This window comes from Sylvia atricapilla, chromosome 8, assembly GCF_009819655.1.
Source record: "Sylvia atricapilla isolate bSylAtr1 chromosome 8, bSylAtr1.pri, whole genome shotgun sequence".
NCBI lineage: Eukaryota > Metazoa > Chordata > Aves > Passeriformes > Sylviidae > Sylvia > Sylvia atricapilla.
The window spans coordinates 3,456,751-3,473,099 of record NC_089147.1 but is presented as its reverse complement, the minus strand read 5'-3'; the positions used below and the strand labels follow the sequence as shown (position 1 = coordinate 3,473,099).

Below are 16,349 nucleotides of genomic sequence, written 5' to 3'. Positions count from 1 at the left end.
TGAAAAGCACTTTTGATGGTGTGGTGGTTGAATAAGAAATTTTGCAGTAGATGAAATTGTTTTAATTAGAATTTGGAAAGAAGCCCCATAGCACCTATTTTTATGTAGTTCAGAGCTATGGAAACCCTGAGGAACTTGCTGCTTTTTCTTCCAAATGCTGCTTAGATTGGTGTTGAAACGTGCACAACTCCTACAGAAACTTGGTGACGACACCAAAAGTAAAGAAATAATGAAGTACTGTATTAATTTTGCAATTTTCCTGTCCTAGATTCCACTGAGGTTTATTATGTCTTCACCTTTTTTGGCCATTAGATTTCCTCTGCTTGGTGCATGCCCAGATTTCCAGGTGAAGGATGAATGCTGCTCTGCCATGTGTGAGTGACCCAAATTCACCACCCAACCCCAGATACTACAGGGGTTCTCATGAGTGCACGGTCCTGGTTCAAGTTCCCTTCCTAAACTAGGATTTTTTTTTTTTTTTTTTGTCCTTACCTTGCAGTGAAATCCTTTTATACCTTGTCTAGCTGAGGATGTAAAGCTTTTCTGTCAGGGGAGCTGAATGCAGGGTAAGCTGGGATGAGGATTTCCATGCCCTGAGCTGGCCTGCACCGTGTGCTGGAGTGGTTTGTGTGTGGTGCTGTCACCAAGGGGCTCCTAACTCAGCCACCCTGAGGAGCTCCCAGTCAGTGGCCAGACCTGTAACTTCAGATCCCAGCCTGAGCAGCTGCCCTGTGGACAGGGATAAGCCCCTGATTCCATGGGCTGCTCCAAGGATGCTGTGGAGTTTTCACCCCCCACCCCTGTTCTGTTCCATTCAGGGAAGCGAAGCTTCCTCGTCCCAAGGGGAGAATTACCAATGTGAAAATCTACCTTGAGCCAAACTGGCCCAGCTCTCCTGCCCTCCTGTCCTGCTGTCCCTGGGCAGCTGCACTGTCCCCCTGTCCCCCAGGCCTGCCCAGAGCAGTGGAGTCCCTGTGGTCAGTTCAGCTGCTCTCCAGCGCATGCACCGATGAATTTCTCATTCTGCTCCGACAGGACAGTCCTGGTACTTTGGATCACTTGGCTTCCTTGATGGTTACTGTTTTGTTCTGTTGTGATGTACAATGGTCTGTTCAGCTTCACACGCTTCACAGGCCCTTTGGGAACTGGTGAAGTGTCTTTTCCAGAATCAGAGTAATCCAAACCTCCTGTACCTGTAGATTAAAGAGCTGCAACCCCCGGCTTCATGCTCGCACCACAGTCAGTGTATATCAGTGGCTCCCCAATCACACACCTGAAAATTTAAAGACACTGAGATTAATCTGCACACACTCCCCTGCAGCTTGTCAGCAAGTTCTGCACTTTCAGCCATGAAAATACATTAAAAAATTGGGTTTCTCAGTGTTATTTTCCTCATATATTGCTCATAGCAGCACACGCTTTCCTAGCACAGAACTTAGCTTTTCATTGCTACCTCCTTTACAGCTGGTCAGGTTTCTTTTTCTGGTTTTATTTATGACTTTCTCAGTGAAAATCCCTGTATTTCTTTTGTTTTTAATATATTAAAATTTAGTAATTCTGGATTCTTCCAAAGTTCTGCTGCATGGCTTACAGCAAATACCCCCGGGTTGCATTTCTGCCGTTATCCAGGTTGATTTGTGTGTTTGGAGACCTCGTTTAATTGCTGCTTTTCATTTCCCCCCCCCTTTTATTCAGTAACTTCCCCTAATACCCTTTTTAAAAGGTTTTATTTAGTGTTTGTCACCTTGAAGCTGCTTATTTTAAGTTACTCTGACATCTCTGGAGTTCTCTCTGGAGGAAGAGATGATGATCCCAGGAGAGCCTTCCTGCCTGCCTTCCCTGAGCGGGACAACAGCAGCACGGCTCTGTCAGCCACAAACCTTCAGCAGCAACTGCTCATCTCCCATTTCTCTGCCCAGTAATTTTCCATGTGAGAGCTGCAGCTCCTGGTGCTTCAGCATCTCCCAGCTGTGATGATATTCTCCCCTTTCTGCTTCAACGGCTCCAGTCTTTGCATGTTTTGCTGGTGTTCTCCCTGCAGGCACTTGTAACCCTTGGGATGGCTTAACCTCTGCTCCTCTTGAGCTTGTGGCACTTTTGTCCTTGGTTCTGGCTGAAAGGGAAGTTGAGTGTTGGAAGCTCCAGCATTTTCTGAGCTCGGAGTCACTGCTGGCACACGGATCCTGCGGCGCAGGGAGGTACCGGATTATTGAGAAACAAAGTACCAGGGCTCATTTATTTTTAAAACAACTCGAAACTTAAACATCAATTAAATGTTTTCCTCTTGGTTTTGATGGTCATTTCAGTGTCTCCCACACACCTCCCCTGCATCTGACCTGTTTTATCCCAGTTTCTCTCAGAGGTCATGGATAATTCACTGCTGGGCTGTGCTGAGCACTGACAAGGAGCAATCACTCTGTTAACAGGTGACCTCTTTTTTGGATGTTTGAAGCTGGTAACCAAGTTTTCAGTTTAATTTAAAGCAAACAAAATACAGAGTTTTGTAACTTGGACACTTTGGTTTCAGCTATTTTAGTCCCCATCTAACTCCATGTGTGTGGCACTTAAACAGTGTAAAAGAAGGGTGGAAACAAGAGCAGGCCTTTTGCCTATTGAGGCTCAAAGCCACCAGCACCTCTTGAGCACTTTTTTGGCTTGATTTTTCAACGGTTTGAAAATGCTTCAGCTCTTGAGAATGTACAGAAAATGTTGTTTGAGTTGTAGCTGCCTTTGTAGTTTAGTGGAAACCCACAGTGATCTTTTCATCACAGAATGGTCTGAGTTGGAAGGGACCTTCCCCTCCCACTGGACTGTAAATATTCACCAAGTGTGACCAGAATTATGTTTCTGTACCTTATGGTTACCTCTCAGTGTCTCCAAGCCCCAGATTGCAGCGAGAGCTCTTGCCTTCAGAAATTATAGAAATTTTATCACTTTTTATTGAAAACTGCACTGAACGCTAAATGTCCACCTTTACAATAAACAAATACAGTAACGGTAACACACTAAAACAAAACATACTGATAGCCATTGGTTTCTTTTTTTTTGTCTGTTTGGGACAGCTCAAGATTTCTTTTTTTTTTTTCTTTTTTTTTTTTGTCACAGAAACAGGAATGTACCCATACAAAGGCTCAAAACAGGCCATCTTTAAAAACAAAAAGGCGATGGTTCACAAAAGACTATGAATATAACATGTAACTAGTTGATACAAATCTAATAGGATTTGTTAAAATCAGTCACATCTAATAACACATCTTGAAGTGTTCTTGTATAAAATATCACGTGAAGAAAAGAAGACTTTTATCAATGTCTAAAAAAGTGGATTTTGTTCATAGACAGTCTGACAAGTTACCATAAAAAGTGTTTCCTGAGACATAAGGAAATGCAACATTATTCTTGAACCCTTTCCAGCTCAAGACTTTTTCCACTTGATAAAATAGCTGCAGATTTAAAACTGAGAAAATATATTTGAGTACAAATAGTGTGTGAAACTTAATACTTTCTTCTTTTTTTTTTTTCCTTTTTTTTCCTTTTTTTTTTTTCTTTTTTTTTTTCTTGCATCATTGCAGGGCGTAGGTGGATGCACAGCTACTTTATTCAGTGTATTGGGCAGAGAAGAGACTGGCAGTTTGGTTTTCCTTAGCCTGGGAGGGCAGTGGTCAGTGCCAGGAGCCCTTTCTGCCCTCCCCATCCCACAGATCCCGGCTGGAATGGCTGGAACTTAGACCTGGCAGGAGAACTTCTGTTACACAGCACTGGCCCTGTGAGACTGCAAAAAGGAGGAGGAGGAGGATTTTCTTTTTGTTTTGTTTTTTTTTCTTCCACTTCTAAGCCAGGACTGCTGCCCCCCGTTAGGAGAGATCACCAGATGCAAGAGAAAGGAAAGGGCTGAAGCCACACATGGTTTCTTGTTAACTCTGTAAAGATGGCTTAATTCAGTGGCCTGGACACAGTGCAGGAGCCCTGTCCTTCCCAAGGAATTGAGGGGGGGGAAAAGAAACTCATTTTTATTCATGTGATTGATGCACAGATGAAGGAAACTCAACACACAATAACAGAAGTTGCTCATTAACGTATCACATCCTAGTTTTCAGCACTGCAGGGAGCAGGTGACTTCTCCAGGGCTTGTCCCCAGTCTTGGCTGCTGTCGCTTTGTTGGGAACACTGGAACATCAATGATGCGTCTGTCCAAAATCAACGTTACAAATTTCGTATCAAATTCTTCTCTTTTAGTTCATGTATAACTTCTTTTCCAATGTCTCTTGGTCCTAAGTTTATTGAACGGTTTTTAAATTATCTGCTATTGCTCGTTGGGATGTTCCCTGTTGTCCCCGTGTTTTGTGGGCTGGTTGGGCGATGGAGCTTGGGAAGGATGTGCCACTGTGGGAAGGTTGTGAGTGACAGGGATGCCTCCGGGAATGATGCCCTCCATGGCTGCTGGGATCCCTCCCGGCGCCACACTGACCATCCCAGGGGGATACCTGGCAGAGGGGACACAGAGAGGCGGGTTTGTCACAGCACAGCTCATCACACACCCATCACCCCACCAGCACTGTGGAGAACACACAGCAAGGAGATCCCACTTCCCTCCTGGAACCAGGTTTGGTTTTCCTTCTAAGTTACAAGGGAGAGCTCAGAGTTAAACATGAACTGCTGTGCCTTGGGGAAGTGTCCTCTGCTACACCGCCGGGACTGCAGCTTGTTCTGTGCCTTCTCACAGCCTTCTGATCCATGGGGAAGCCCTTCTCCTTTGGAAATCTGGGTAAGGAGCCATCTGGAATGCTCTCTGAAACCCCAAACGCTGGCATGCTGACCCTGTCATCCCTGTGTGTGAACACCTTGAACGCCTACACCTGGTTTGTAAATTATCCCTGTGCGGAAGGTGAGCTGCATCTTCCTCATGGAACAGCACAGCTCAAAGATGGGACGAGATCTAATCTAGCTTTTCCAAGAGCAGGAGGAATTATACACATCCCAGGAAACAACATCCCATGTCTTATTATACACATCCCAGGAAACAATATCCCAGGGTTTAAGAAAGGAGAACAGTTTTTTCAGCTGTGATGTGGGGGCAGTGAGGACAAAACCATGTGGATCTCTGTGGCCATGTGAGGCCTGAGGGCTCCCACTTCCCTGCAGCTCCACTGCCTTAAGGGAAGGTGGATTGGGAAGCTGGGAGGGGAATTCATCCTGCCCATGAAGGTGGGGAGCTGAGCCAGCCTACAGGGACTCCAGGGCTGCAGCTCCCTGCAGAGACAGGTGAGGCTGGGAAGCCAAGGCCTGTGCTCAGGGGCTGGCACTGCCCACGTTTGGGAACAAGAGTGGGAGGCTTTTTCCAGCTTTGGATGTTCTGCTGCTCAGAGGGAGCCTTCACTGACTGCCTGCATGGCCCAGGAGCTGCCTGGGGCCTCGGGGCTCTGCTGCTGGGTGACTCTGGCCTGGCTCTGCCTGACATGACCTGATGTGCCCTGCAGGGTATTTTGTAGCTCAGAGTATTTTTGGCAGTGGTGATACCCTGAATGAGCCCCTGCTCCAGCTCCTTTAGCCTAATGTCTCCTAGCAGCATACTTGGAGCCATCTAAACAGAGCAGTAAGTAACCCTTAATCTCGGATTTAGGTGGAAATTGGGTCACCTGACTACAGCCCTATATTAGGAGCTTTTCCCCTGGCTCACAGGGGTTGGTCATGGACAGGAGCACAGGGCTGCTGCTGCAGTTCAGAAGTCACATCCAGCTCGTGGAGGGGTCTGGGGGTGTCCTGGTGCTTCCAGAGACACTGCCCAGGGACTCCCCATCCCGCCGGGATGCAGGCTCTGGGAAGGGAGGCTTTACCCACCCCAGGTTGGCTCAAAGAGCATCAGAGACCCCCGTGCTGGGCGCGCTGCTGCCCAGGGAGGGGCTGGTGCCCCCCCTGCCCCTGTGCAGCAGCTGGACCCGGCGCTCCGGTGTCGCGGTGTCCCCGTTCTCCCGCTCACCTGTACGTGGCACCATTGAGCTCGGGATGAATCGCCTGCTGGTCTATTACTGACCACGGGGCCGTCGTGACAAAGAATTCCTTATTCACACAGTTCCTTAGGCTTTCTGGGATGCGCCCTGGAGGTGGCGAGAAAGGTGAGTCTGTGTCAGGGGGGTCCCAGCTTTAGCACCCTCCAGTGAGCTGCAACCTTGTAATTGCACTCCGTGTGTCAGTGTAAAGGATGGGAGGAAAAAACATCCCACACTCTTTGTTTCAGGAGGATGTTCTGGCTGTCTCGAGGTGCAGGGTTGGAGACCAGTTTCCCACCCTCACTCCTAACTCTTGGCTTTCAGAGGAGCTGTTCTCTTGAGGGCGACCTTTAGGACATGAGAAACGCTCCTGCTGGAGTATTGTATATCCCAGCACCTTGAGATTTGGGGTTGGAATGCAGTGGCTGCATTCCAAAATGCCACTGTGTGAGTTAGCACCAGTAGCAGGGGCAACAATTACTGCTTCCCTGTCCTGTTCTTCCCAGTCACACACACCACTATTTGCCCATTCATTAAAAAAATAAAACCAACACAAAACCTGTCACCCAGTCATGACAAAACAGGGAATTTGGGTTCTCAGCTCTTTTACTGGAAGCAAACTGGGGTTACACCCCTTTCCCAGTGTCCTGCTGGGACATGGGCAGGGTGAATCCCTGTCTCTTCTCCTCCTGGCTCCTGTTCCAGGCACGCAGGGAGCCGAGCCCAGCGTCCCCAGGGGTCGGGTACCTGTGATCGCACGTCGGATTTCGGTGGCAGCAGCTTCTCTCATCTCTAGGGACGCCTGCTCACTGTACCAGGCTGTGTGTGGGGTGCAGATCAGGTTGGGAGCATCTTTCAAAGGGCCTTGAGCAAAACTGGGAGCAGGGGAAAACAAACAAAGGGATTAATCAACGTTTAAGCAAAAGAATGAAAGATGAAAAGCAAGAGGCTTGTGGCCTGCCTTCTGCATATGCAACATTCCTTCCAAGGCCAGGCTGGATGGGGCTTGGGTGAAACCTGCTCTAGTGGAAGGTGTCCCAGCCCATGGCAAAGAACTGGAACTAGATGACTTTGAGGGTGCCTTCCAGCCCAAATCATTCCATGATTCCCTGGCCTGATGGTCCTGCCAGCCCAAAATGGCCACAGAAGCGCTGGGGAGGAAGCACAGCTTCTGTACAGGGCTCAGAAAATGCAGGCTTCTGAAAATTCACCAAAAAAGAGCTGAAACACCAACTCATGGCGTGGTTTGGCTTAATGCTCCCATGGGAATAATGTTTGGGGGTGTCTGCAGCATTGTGGGGACAAAGGGACAGGCTGTGGGACATCCCAGAATAGGAGGGATGGACACTGGAGCTCCCCTTTGTGTAGGAGCAAATTTTTGTTCTTTAGATATTTCTGTGGTGAGAGAAGCTGCACTCCCAGTTACAGCCCAGCCCTTCCCAGGCTGCAGGCAAAAATGCCCAGCACTGAGCGCAGTGAATTTCTACTCACGGGCTAGGGAACGTTCTGGGGTTTCCTCTAAACACAGGCTGGGCTCTTCTAAGCTCCCAGTGTCCCTCTGAGCACACACAACCCCAGTGCTGCACTACAACCGATGGCTGCTGCAAGGTGCCCACAGCAGGACTGTCCCCCAGTGCTGGGCTGTGTGACAAGGGGCAGTGACACTCGGTGGGTGCTGAGTATCCCCAGCTGTGCCACAACAGACAGTGACGCCGAGGCCAGGGCAGGGCCGGCGCCGAGAGCTGCGGCTTTACCTGAAGGGTTCTGACTCGTGCACGTCGAGCGCGGCCCCTCGTATCCGGCCCTCCTTCAGCGCTTGGGTTAAGGCCTTCTCGTCCACCAGCCCCCCGCGGGCCGTGTTCACCAGGAACGCTCCCTGCCTCATCTGCCGCAGAGAGGGGTGACCGTCAGCTGGGTGTGCTGAGCCCATCTCGCCCTCGCCCCCACCCTGGGATGTGCCTCCGGCTGGGACAGCGTCCCGCTGTTTGTGCTCCAGCCCCAGAGCGACCCCCATCCCGCTGCCCACGGGTTTTCCGTGGGATCTCCATCTCTGGTTGGTGTCGGCAGACAAAACCCACTGCTGCCATCACCTCTGCACCGCAAGGATGGGGATCGTTTACCTGGCGGGACATTGCTCCCCTAAACTGTGGGGAGACACACCTGGATGCAACCCGCTGGAGCTGCTGGCTCACTGGGGAAGCTGAGGGATCTGTGGCCAGCTCCTGCCCTCAGGCCCTGCCCACCAAAGCTCTCCTCGGCCACGCACGTGAGGTGAATTAATTACCTGCTTAATCGTGAAGTCGTTGATAAGGTGGTGGTTGTGTTCGTTGAGGTTGCAGTGCAGGGAGACGCAGTCGCTCTGGTAGAGCAGGTCCTGCAGGGTGTAGACCCGCTGGACGCCCAGGGAGCGCTCGATGCCGTCCTGCAGGTACGGGTCATAGAAGATCACGTTGAAGCCAAAGGCCTTGGCTCGGACCGCGACCGCCTGCGCAGTGCGACCTGTGCCGAAGGGAAGGGACAGCCCGAGTTAGCTGAGCCCAGCTTCCCTGTGTCCGTGAGGCTCAGCTCCCGGCAGGACTGTCCCCTGGGGCCTGCTGGGCTGCCCACACATGCCCTTGCCTTGCCTCGGTTTCCCCATTTAAACATGCTGGTGGTATGAGCTTTTGCCATTAATTAGCTGATCCCACCTCTAGCACTGAAACTCTACAGCTGCGGTTGAACTTCAGCTCTGTTTTACACAGCCTGGCCACTGTGCAGGCCAGAGTGGCCCAGGATGGGCTGGGCTGCTGTAGCTGTGGCTCAGGGATGGGGTTTTTTTGGGAGAGAACAGCAGCACTACGTCTAGAGGTGTGGTCCCACTAAACCACCACTGTGTTTCACCAGTGCTCCTCCAAGGACTCAACCACAGCTCCAAAACAGCTCCTTCCCCAAAACCCCCCGTGAGACATTCTCCCTATTTCCCCCAGTCCACCGTGGTGGTCCTGCTTTTGGAAAGGCTCATTTGGGGTCCCTCCCCGGGCAGTGAAGCGGCGCTGAGCCCCGCCGAGGAGCCGCCCTCCCCGTCCCCACGCACCGAAGCCGATGAGGCCGAGCGTCTCCCCGCGGATGCGCGCGGCTCCCGAGGCCACCTCGCGGATCTGCTCCACGCTCTGCACCCGCGTGCCCTCGCGCAGCGCCTGGTACAGCCACGTGTTCCTCCGGTACAGGTTGAGCACGTGGCACACGGTGGAGTCGGCCGTCTCCTCCACGGCGGCCGAGGGGATGTTGCAGACGGCGATCCCTGCGGAGGCCACGCACGGATCACAGCCCTGGCCGCTGCCAGCCCTGCCGGCTCCTGTCCCCTGCCTGAGGGACCCAGGCATGGAATGGGGGCGCTCCTGGGTGCCCCCCCTTATGCTGGTATTTACTCTGTGCCCTTAAACAGCCTTGAAGCCCATCACCCCATTCTGGAGGTGCCTTCCAATGGCTCCAGACTGGTGCCCAGCCCAGCCAGTGGGTGGCCCTGGCACCCTTGTTTAGGCACTGGTCATTGATTGACTGCAGGGTTTAAAAACTACCTTATGGAAAGCAATACCAATTAAACTTTACGCTACATTTGTGGGGAGTCATTACATTTTCTACTCGAAACCACATCATTTGGCCACCCAATTTGCCAAGTAAAAAAAGAAGGATTATGCTGCAATATCCCATTACTTTATTCGTTATATCTTTCCTTTCCTGATGTTCAAAGCCTCAGAACATTGTTATAATGGATAATAACAATAAGAGTTAAAAACATGAAGAAACCATTACACCGAGGAGACACTGTTCTCCTCTTGAAAAAAGAAAACAATTCACTATATTGAGAATTGCTTTTTTTAGGAATGACTATTTGAGACTCTCTTATCGCAATTATCTCTGTAAAATGGCTCAGGTGGAATGGCTGTTACTCTTCACTTCCCCAGAGATAACCTTTAATACAACATATCCCAAACACTACTGCAGGGCTGCTCCACAGACTGAATCTTGGGAGCAGACAAGTAAAGCCTGCTGTAACTCAGCTGCAAAAACCAGGAATACAATTAAGCTCTTGCAGCTGGGGATGTGTAGCCAAAAGTCTGTGACCACCCAAACCAGTTTGGAAACTGGGTGGTCCCAGAATGTCTGACAACATGACTCTCCCTGTTTTCGACAATCCACCCTAAATGCCTTTTTCAGGTTCCTGTGGCACCTTTGATGAGATGGCAAAGGAGGTGGCAACAACCCAACACACAATTCCTGCTCCACCATCCAACACAGAGGAGCAGGCATGACTCAGAGAACCAGCTCAGATCAAGAGACCGATCTTGCTTAACAAAATATAATAAAACACCCTTCCTCCAATTTTTCTAAAGCTGTATCAACTCTCCTGTGCCAGAAATAGAACAGCCATACAAATATCCAGCGGTATGAGGGGGCACCTGGAGCTTGGAACAGCACAGGAACGAGGCATTCAGACTGGACAGTTTTAACACAATATGAGCCCAAAAGCTGCTTTCTGAAACTGCACAGTGTTGTTCACCCCACGGTCAAGTTTTCTTGGCGTAATATTCTCTGTATACAAAGAATGTAAACTGTACATGTAAAATGTAATTTTAGGGGCTGGATGGAGGTCCTGCCTGGAACTCTGCTGTGCCTGCCATGGTCCCATGGAAGCAGCAGCTCTTTGTGCTGGTTTTTAAGGACTGGAAGGGGAAGGAGTCAGGGTGCAGAGCTGGGACCTACCGAGCTCCCCGGCGGCTTTGATGTCGATGTTGTCGTAGCCGCTGCCTATTCGGACGATGACCCGCAGGGCCTTGAACTTCTCCAGGTCCTCCCGGGTCAGGGTGATGGTGTGGTACATCATGGCCCCCACAGCCTCATTCAACACCTGCAACAAACACGGCAGCCAGGTCAGGGTGACGGTGTGGGACATCGTGGCCCCCACAGCCTCCTTCAACACCTGCAGCAAACACAGCAGCCACCAGCACGCCTGGGGGAACGCCTGCAGCTCAGGAATCAGGAATGTGACACAGTGAGTTGGACATTTTCACTGCTCACCTGCTGTCTGAGCCAGGTGGCACCAAACCCTGCAGGGGTGGGACCCACTAACACCTTTGGGAATGGATCTGGTGAATATCTGAAAATTATGATGTTACATCTGAGCAGACCAAGCAAATGAAAACCACATTTGTATCTTACCCTTTTCCAAGTGGTTACTTGAAAATCCCTCTTCTGCTAAGCAGCAGTAATTCTGCTTTTTGAAAGGAATTAGGTGTTGCAGCAGTGTCTGTTGGGTTTGAACAGGACTGTGTGACACTCCTAATGCCTCAGCCTCCCTGTGCATGTCCAAACCTTGGCCACACCGGCCACGTCTGCCTTTCCTGGCTCTTCTCAAGGGGACTGAGAAGCTCTGCAGTGCTGCAGTGTCACACAGGGCTGGGCTTTGTCCCCTTCAGTGAAGATCCAGACCTTCCCTGGTGCTCACCACAAGCTACCTCACTGCTTTGAAAACCCAGGACCCATCCAAACTCCTCAAGCCTGGCTCATCTCTCAATGTCTCACAAAAGACTCCCATTCTCCTTCTCCCAAATTTACTATCTGCAAAGACCAGCACTGATGCTGTTTGTATTCCCCTTTCCCAGACCTTGGAAGTGATTTCAGATCACTTCAAACCTCATTTCAGGTTTCTAAAATAATACTTTTAAGGAAAGTATTTACATGTAGTCGAGCTTCCAAGTAGAAACACTCATCCACACTGCATGGATCTGCCTGAATGATTCCCAAACCTCCTCCACTCCCCCTGGAGAGGGAGGAGCTGCTGGAGGTGCACCAAGCACTATGAAGACCCACCAGCTGCAGCTGGGATGGTGTCAGCAAAGCCACAGCACGAGCACCACAGACTTCAAAAAACATGAGAAACGTTAATGTCATTGATGTGAAAAACCTGATGCAAAGAGATAAAGTGTCTTTTTTTTTTTTTTCCAAAATAACATCTGGCTGCTAAAACAGCCTGAATGAATTTTAATCTGCAGTGGCTTCTGTTGATGTTATCAGCTGATTGACTCAAAGTGCAGCTTTGTACACTTTCTGCTCAAAAATCAAACAATCACAGACTGGGTTTGGGTTGGAAGGGAGCTCATTTTTCCAAACCCCTGCCACGGGCAGGGACACCTACCACTATCCCAGGTTGCTCTAAGCCCCACCCAACCTGGTCTTGGAAATTTCCAGAGATCCAGGGACAGCCACAGCTGCTCTGGGCACCCTGTGCCAGGGTCTGCCCACCCTCCCAGGGAGGAATTCCTTCCCAATATCCCATCCAGTCTTGCCCTGTGGCAGTGGAAGCCATTCCCTTTGTCCTGTGGCTCCCACACCTTGTCCAAAGCCCCTCTCCAGCTCTCCTGGAGCCCCTTCATGCCCTGGAAGGTGCTTTGAAGATGTGGAAGAACAAGGGCAGACCCCGGTGTCCCCACCCTGCCCCTCCCTGTACCTTCTCGTGAATCTCCTGAGTGGATTGTGCGTCACAGAAGGCCACCGTGGCCAGGTCCTTCAGGATGGGCATCTCCACGGTGCAGTCCCTGCCGTCCAGCAGCGCCACCAGGGGCCGGGGGTGCATGGGGCCGTTCATGATCTGCGGGCGGATACCTGCGGGCACAGCGAGCACAGCGCCTGTGACACGGCTCCCGCCAGCTGGGGACACACTAACACCAGCACGGGGTGAGCCCTGGCCCAAGGACTGCCATGCTCTCTGGGAACACAGCTGCTGTTTTGCCCCTGGCTTTTTTAGGCTTTATCTTTCTGACCACCTCAGGAAAACAAGTCCAAACAGAGAATTACTGAAAAAATAGGATGACTGGAAAAATCACGGGAAGGGCAGGGCAATAAAGACCTCCTTAGCACACAAGGTTATATTCTGGTGTATTACCAGCCACCAAAGGTTTCATGGGAACAGCGAAACTCATCTTTGTAAATCCAGCATTCTTCTCTGAGATGATGAAGGAACCAATCATCACCAAGGGGCCACAGAAGGCTGAATTTTATATCCTATTTATTGCTCTCTTGGGGATTAACTGGTTCATTTTGGGACAAGTCACTTAGAAATTTCTACACCTCCCTTTCAGTAAAGGTGTTTATTATATTAGGGCCCTGTGAAATATTTCAGGTAACTTTCTCAGCTGCCCAGGCAATTTCTGGGCAGGGCACAGGTGAGGGGACCAGGTGCTCTGGGTATATATAATGTGGTGCTTTATTTCTGCTGCTGCACCTTTAGATGGCTGGAGAGGGAGTGTTGGGGTTTGAGTCTCCAAACCCTCAAAAAAGCAGCCCCAGCAAAACCTCTCCTTCCCAAACCCCAACATCTGTCTGGCTTTTAAATGCAGTGCTTGTGCCAGTTCGGGGGACAAGGCCAGGGCTTGGCTGAGGGAGCTCCTTGGGGCTGTTCTGGAGTATTTTGTGGAGGAATCTCCCCCAGATGATGTGGATGTTACAGATACGGGCACTACTGACCACAGCAATGAACCCCAGGGCACCAAGAGCATGGTCCTGGGGAGGGGCCCTGCCCTGCTGCTACTCTGACACAGCTACACTCATTTTACACGGGAAAAAAATAACTCCATGGAAACAGGCAGGTTTAATGGAGTGGGTTCAGTGGCTTTCCGTTCCTTTCCAACTGAATCTGCTTAAAGAAATGAAGGACCAGCCAACCCAGCAGACCCGAGGGAGGGTTTTCAGCATTACAGGTGGGCGCTTTTGGAACTGGTCCTTCCCTCCTCCCCCTTCCCTACTGAGGTCTCCATTACTGGAAGTAATCCATTATGTTTGCATGCATTTCATCCAGATGGGAGTGCAAGTGTGTCAGTAGGCAGGGTAGAGCGCCGAGACGATCTGGATAAAGGAAAGAAGCTTGTGATAAGCAGATAAGCAAGAATAAAAACATGCCAAAATCTCCGAGCGCTTACACAATCCCTCTGGGCAGCACTGCACCCCAGCTAGATTATTTTCTCAGGTTAACGAGCAAGTGAATTATAACACTGACTTAAACGCTTACTAATGTGTATGATCTCCAAGGCTTAGAGCATCACCTGCCAGTCTCACACCACAACTGCAAATAAAAAGGAATCTGACGCAGGGCCAAGGTGGCTGTGGTGGTGCCAGTCCCAGTGGCCACCCTCCCTGTCCCCAAGCTTGGAGCCCAGTGCCACCAGGGACCAGGACCACCCTCAAGGCACAGCAGTGGGAGCACAGAGGCTGGAGTGGCTTCCTGTGAGCGTGGCAGGTGGAAGATGAAACCACAGGTTATCTGAAACTTTGACATTTAATCCAAGCCCCAAAATAACGGGTTTATTATGCTGCCCTTACATAAGCTTCTTTGAAAGTCAAACGAAACACAGCTTTTTTTTCTTCTTCTTCTTTTTCCCTCCCTCCTTTTTTTTTTTTTTTTTTTTTTTTTTTTTAAACAGCATCTGTGTCTTTGCTTTGGGATTAGGGATGTAATTGTGCAGGATGACACAGGCTTCTTAGGCACGTCACCCTTGCCCACACACTCAAGTGCAGTCACTGAGGATGAATGTGGCTGCTGGAACCCGTGAGGTACTCACAGGAACTGCTCTCGTCTCTCTTACTCCAAGCAGGGAATTTATTTCGGCTCGACGAGGAAAAAGTTCTGAAGCAAATCAATACAGGCTGAAGCACATAATGTATGGAAATGACGTTTTAATAAAAACCATTGGCAGGTTTGCAGCTCTGTTCTCCTCGCCCGCTTCTCCCGTTGCCTTTTCCACCCCGCTGCATCCATCCCTCACCGTCCTGCCTCCTACCTCTGCACAAACACATCCCAACCCACCACGGCCGGCAAACCCCAGCCACCGCGGCTCACACAGCGCGTTTGTTCCGCACGGCGACCGCTTCATTAACAACGAGGTATGCCACGGATCACAAAGTCATTAAACAGCGGCCACTCCCCGCCGAAATGGTGATAAAACACCGCAGCCGTTTAACCCTTTCGCTGTGCCCAGCCCAGGGAACAACACGAGCATCATCGCCCCTGGAGATGGGCAGCAGCTCTCCTCGGGGCTGCGCTGGGATCACTCTGCCTCCCACGCCATCTGAAGCTGATTTTTTGCTGAGAACCACCCCCCTCAAGCTGTTCCTGCAAAGTTGGGGCAAGTATTGTTCAATACGGTTGGGTTGTTTTGTTGGTTTGGTTTTTGGGTTTTTTTTTTTAGGCGTTCTCAGCCGCCTGCGGAGCCTGGCCAGCGATGTGGGGAGAACTTGCTAAGGAAGGGGGAGAGGAGAAAGGGTTTAAGGGGAAAAAAAAATTTAAAAAGAAGAAAAAAAGAGGTAAAAAAAGCAAGGTTTTGCAGGCGCAGAGAACTCAAACTCCACCCCGGCTCACAGGCAGCGCCGCTTGTTGCACGCAGCCCCGCGTATAAAGTGCTTTTGTTTCATTTTTAATACACAAAGCCTGCTTGTCCTTTCCTGCCGCTCCTCCCCTTTGCCACCCACTTGTATCCGATCCCAATGGCACCCCTGCCAAGAGAATTAGGGAGTGCTCCCTGCTAAATGGCAGCCTTTGTGTGACCGCAAGACGGCTGGTACTATCTCACCGAAACAAAAGCAGAAGCCATTTGCCTAATTCTTATTAATCTCAGTTGCCTGCGCCACGCAGAATTAAAATAGTGAAAAAAAAAAAAAAAGAAAGAAAAAAGAAAGGAAAAAAAAAAAAGGTTTTAAACATGTTGCCCTGCAGTATATAAAAGTGCATCAAGAAGCGATCCTGACACTCGCCTGAATTGCCCGCTCGCAACCAAGTAGCTACAGTTTTACACTCAACTACACACTTTATTAAACAAACAGAAAAGAAACAGGAAATTTCCCCTTGCCTGGAAAACGTTGCCTCCACATTCTTCTTCTTATTAAAAACCACACATGGCAGTGGAGGAGCAGGGAGGGAGGAGGGAAGGGGGGGAAACCCACACACGATAAAATACTACCACTTCTCAGTGCGTTGCCTCTCCTTTCGTCTACGAGGGGGTATCTTCAACCAAGCGATCCCGCGGCCCACAGCTGCAACATCTCGAGACAAATGTCCCTTTGAACACGGAGGGAAAAGAAAAGGCTTTTGTCCCGAGCCCCAGAAGAATGGTCTGAAATTGCGAGAGGAGTTACAGTCACCTCTGCGCGGCTCCCAACTCTTCAGAGCACTCCCTCCAGACTTTGCCGAAGCTTTTAACTAATCGTAGTTCTTTCCCAGCCCTTGAATAAAATCATGTGAGTGCCAGCCAAAAAATCTTATGCTATGCACACTAAAGGGTTTGTATATGTCACAGTTGCTTTTCCCCCTTCCACTCCCCTCCTCCTATTGACTTG

At 50.2% G+C, this 16,349-nt stretch overlaps 1 protein-coding gene across 3 annotated transcripts in view; it reads right to left on the bottom strand.

The window, feature by feature from the left end:
• Positions 1-3,793: 3,793 nt before the first annotated feature.
• CTBP2 (C-terminal binding protein 2) overlaps positions 3,794-16,349 on the bottom strand; it is a 131,869-nt gene continuing 119,313 nt past the window's right edge. For all 3 annotated transcript variants that reach the window (XM_066323442.1, XM_066323440.1, XM_066323441.1), the window contains 8 exons: positions 12,472-12,626; positions 10,728-10,872; positions 9,058-9,264; positions 8,269-8,483; positions 7,739-7,869; positions 6,732-6,859; positions 5,975-6,092; positions 3,794-4,481 (listed from right to left, as the gene is read on the bottom strand). In XM_066323442.1, the coding sequence (XP_066179539.1) occupies positions 4,301-4,481; positions 5,975-6,092; positions 6,732-6,859; positions 7,739-7,869; positions 8,269-8,483; positions 9,058-9,264; positions 10,728-10,872; positions 12,472-12,626 (1,280 nt within the window). In that variant the 3' untranslated portion in view covers positions 3,794-4,300. The remainder of the gene's footprint in view (positions 4,482-5,974; positions 6,093-6,731; positions 6,860-7,738; positions 7,870-8,268; positions 8,484-9,057; positions 9,265-10,727; positions 10,873-12,471; positions 12,627-16,349) is intronic.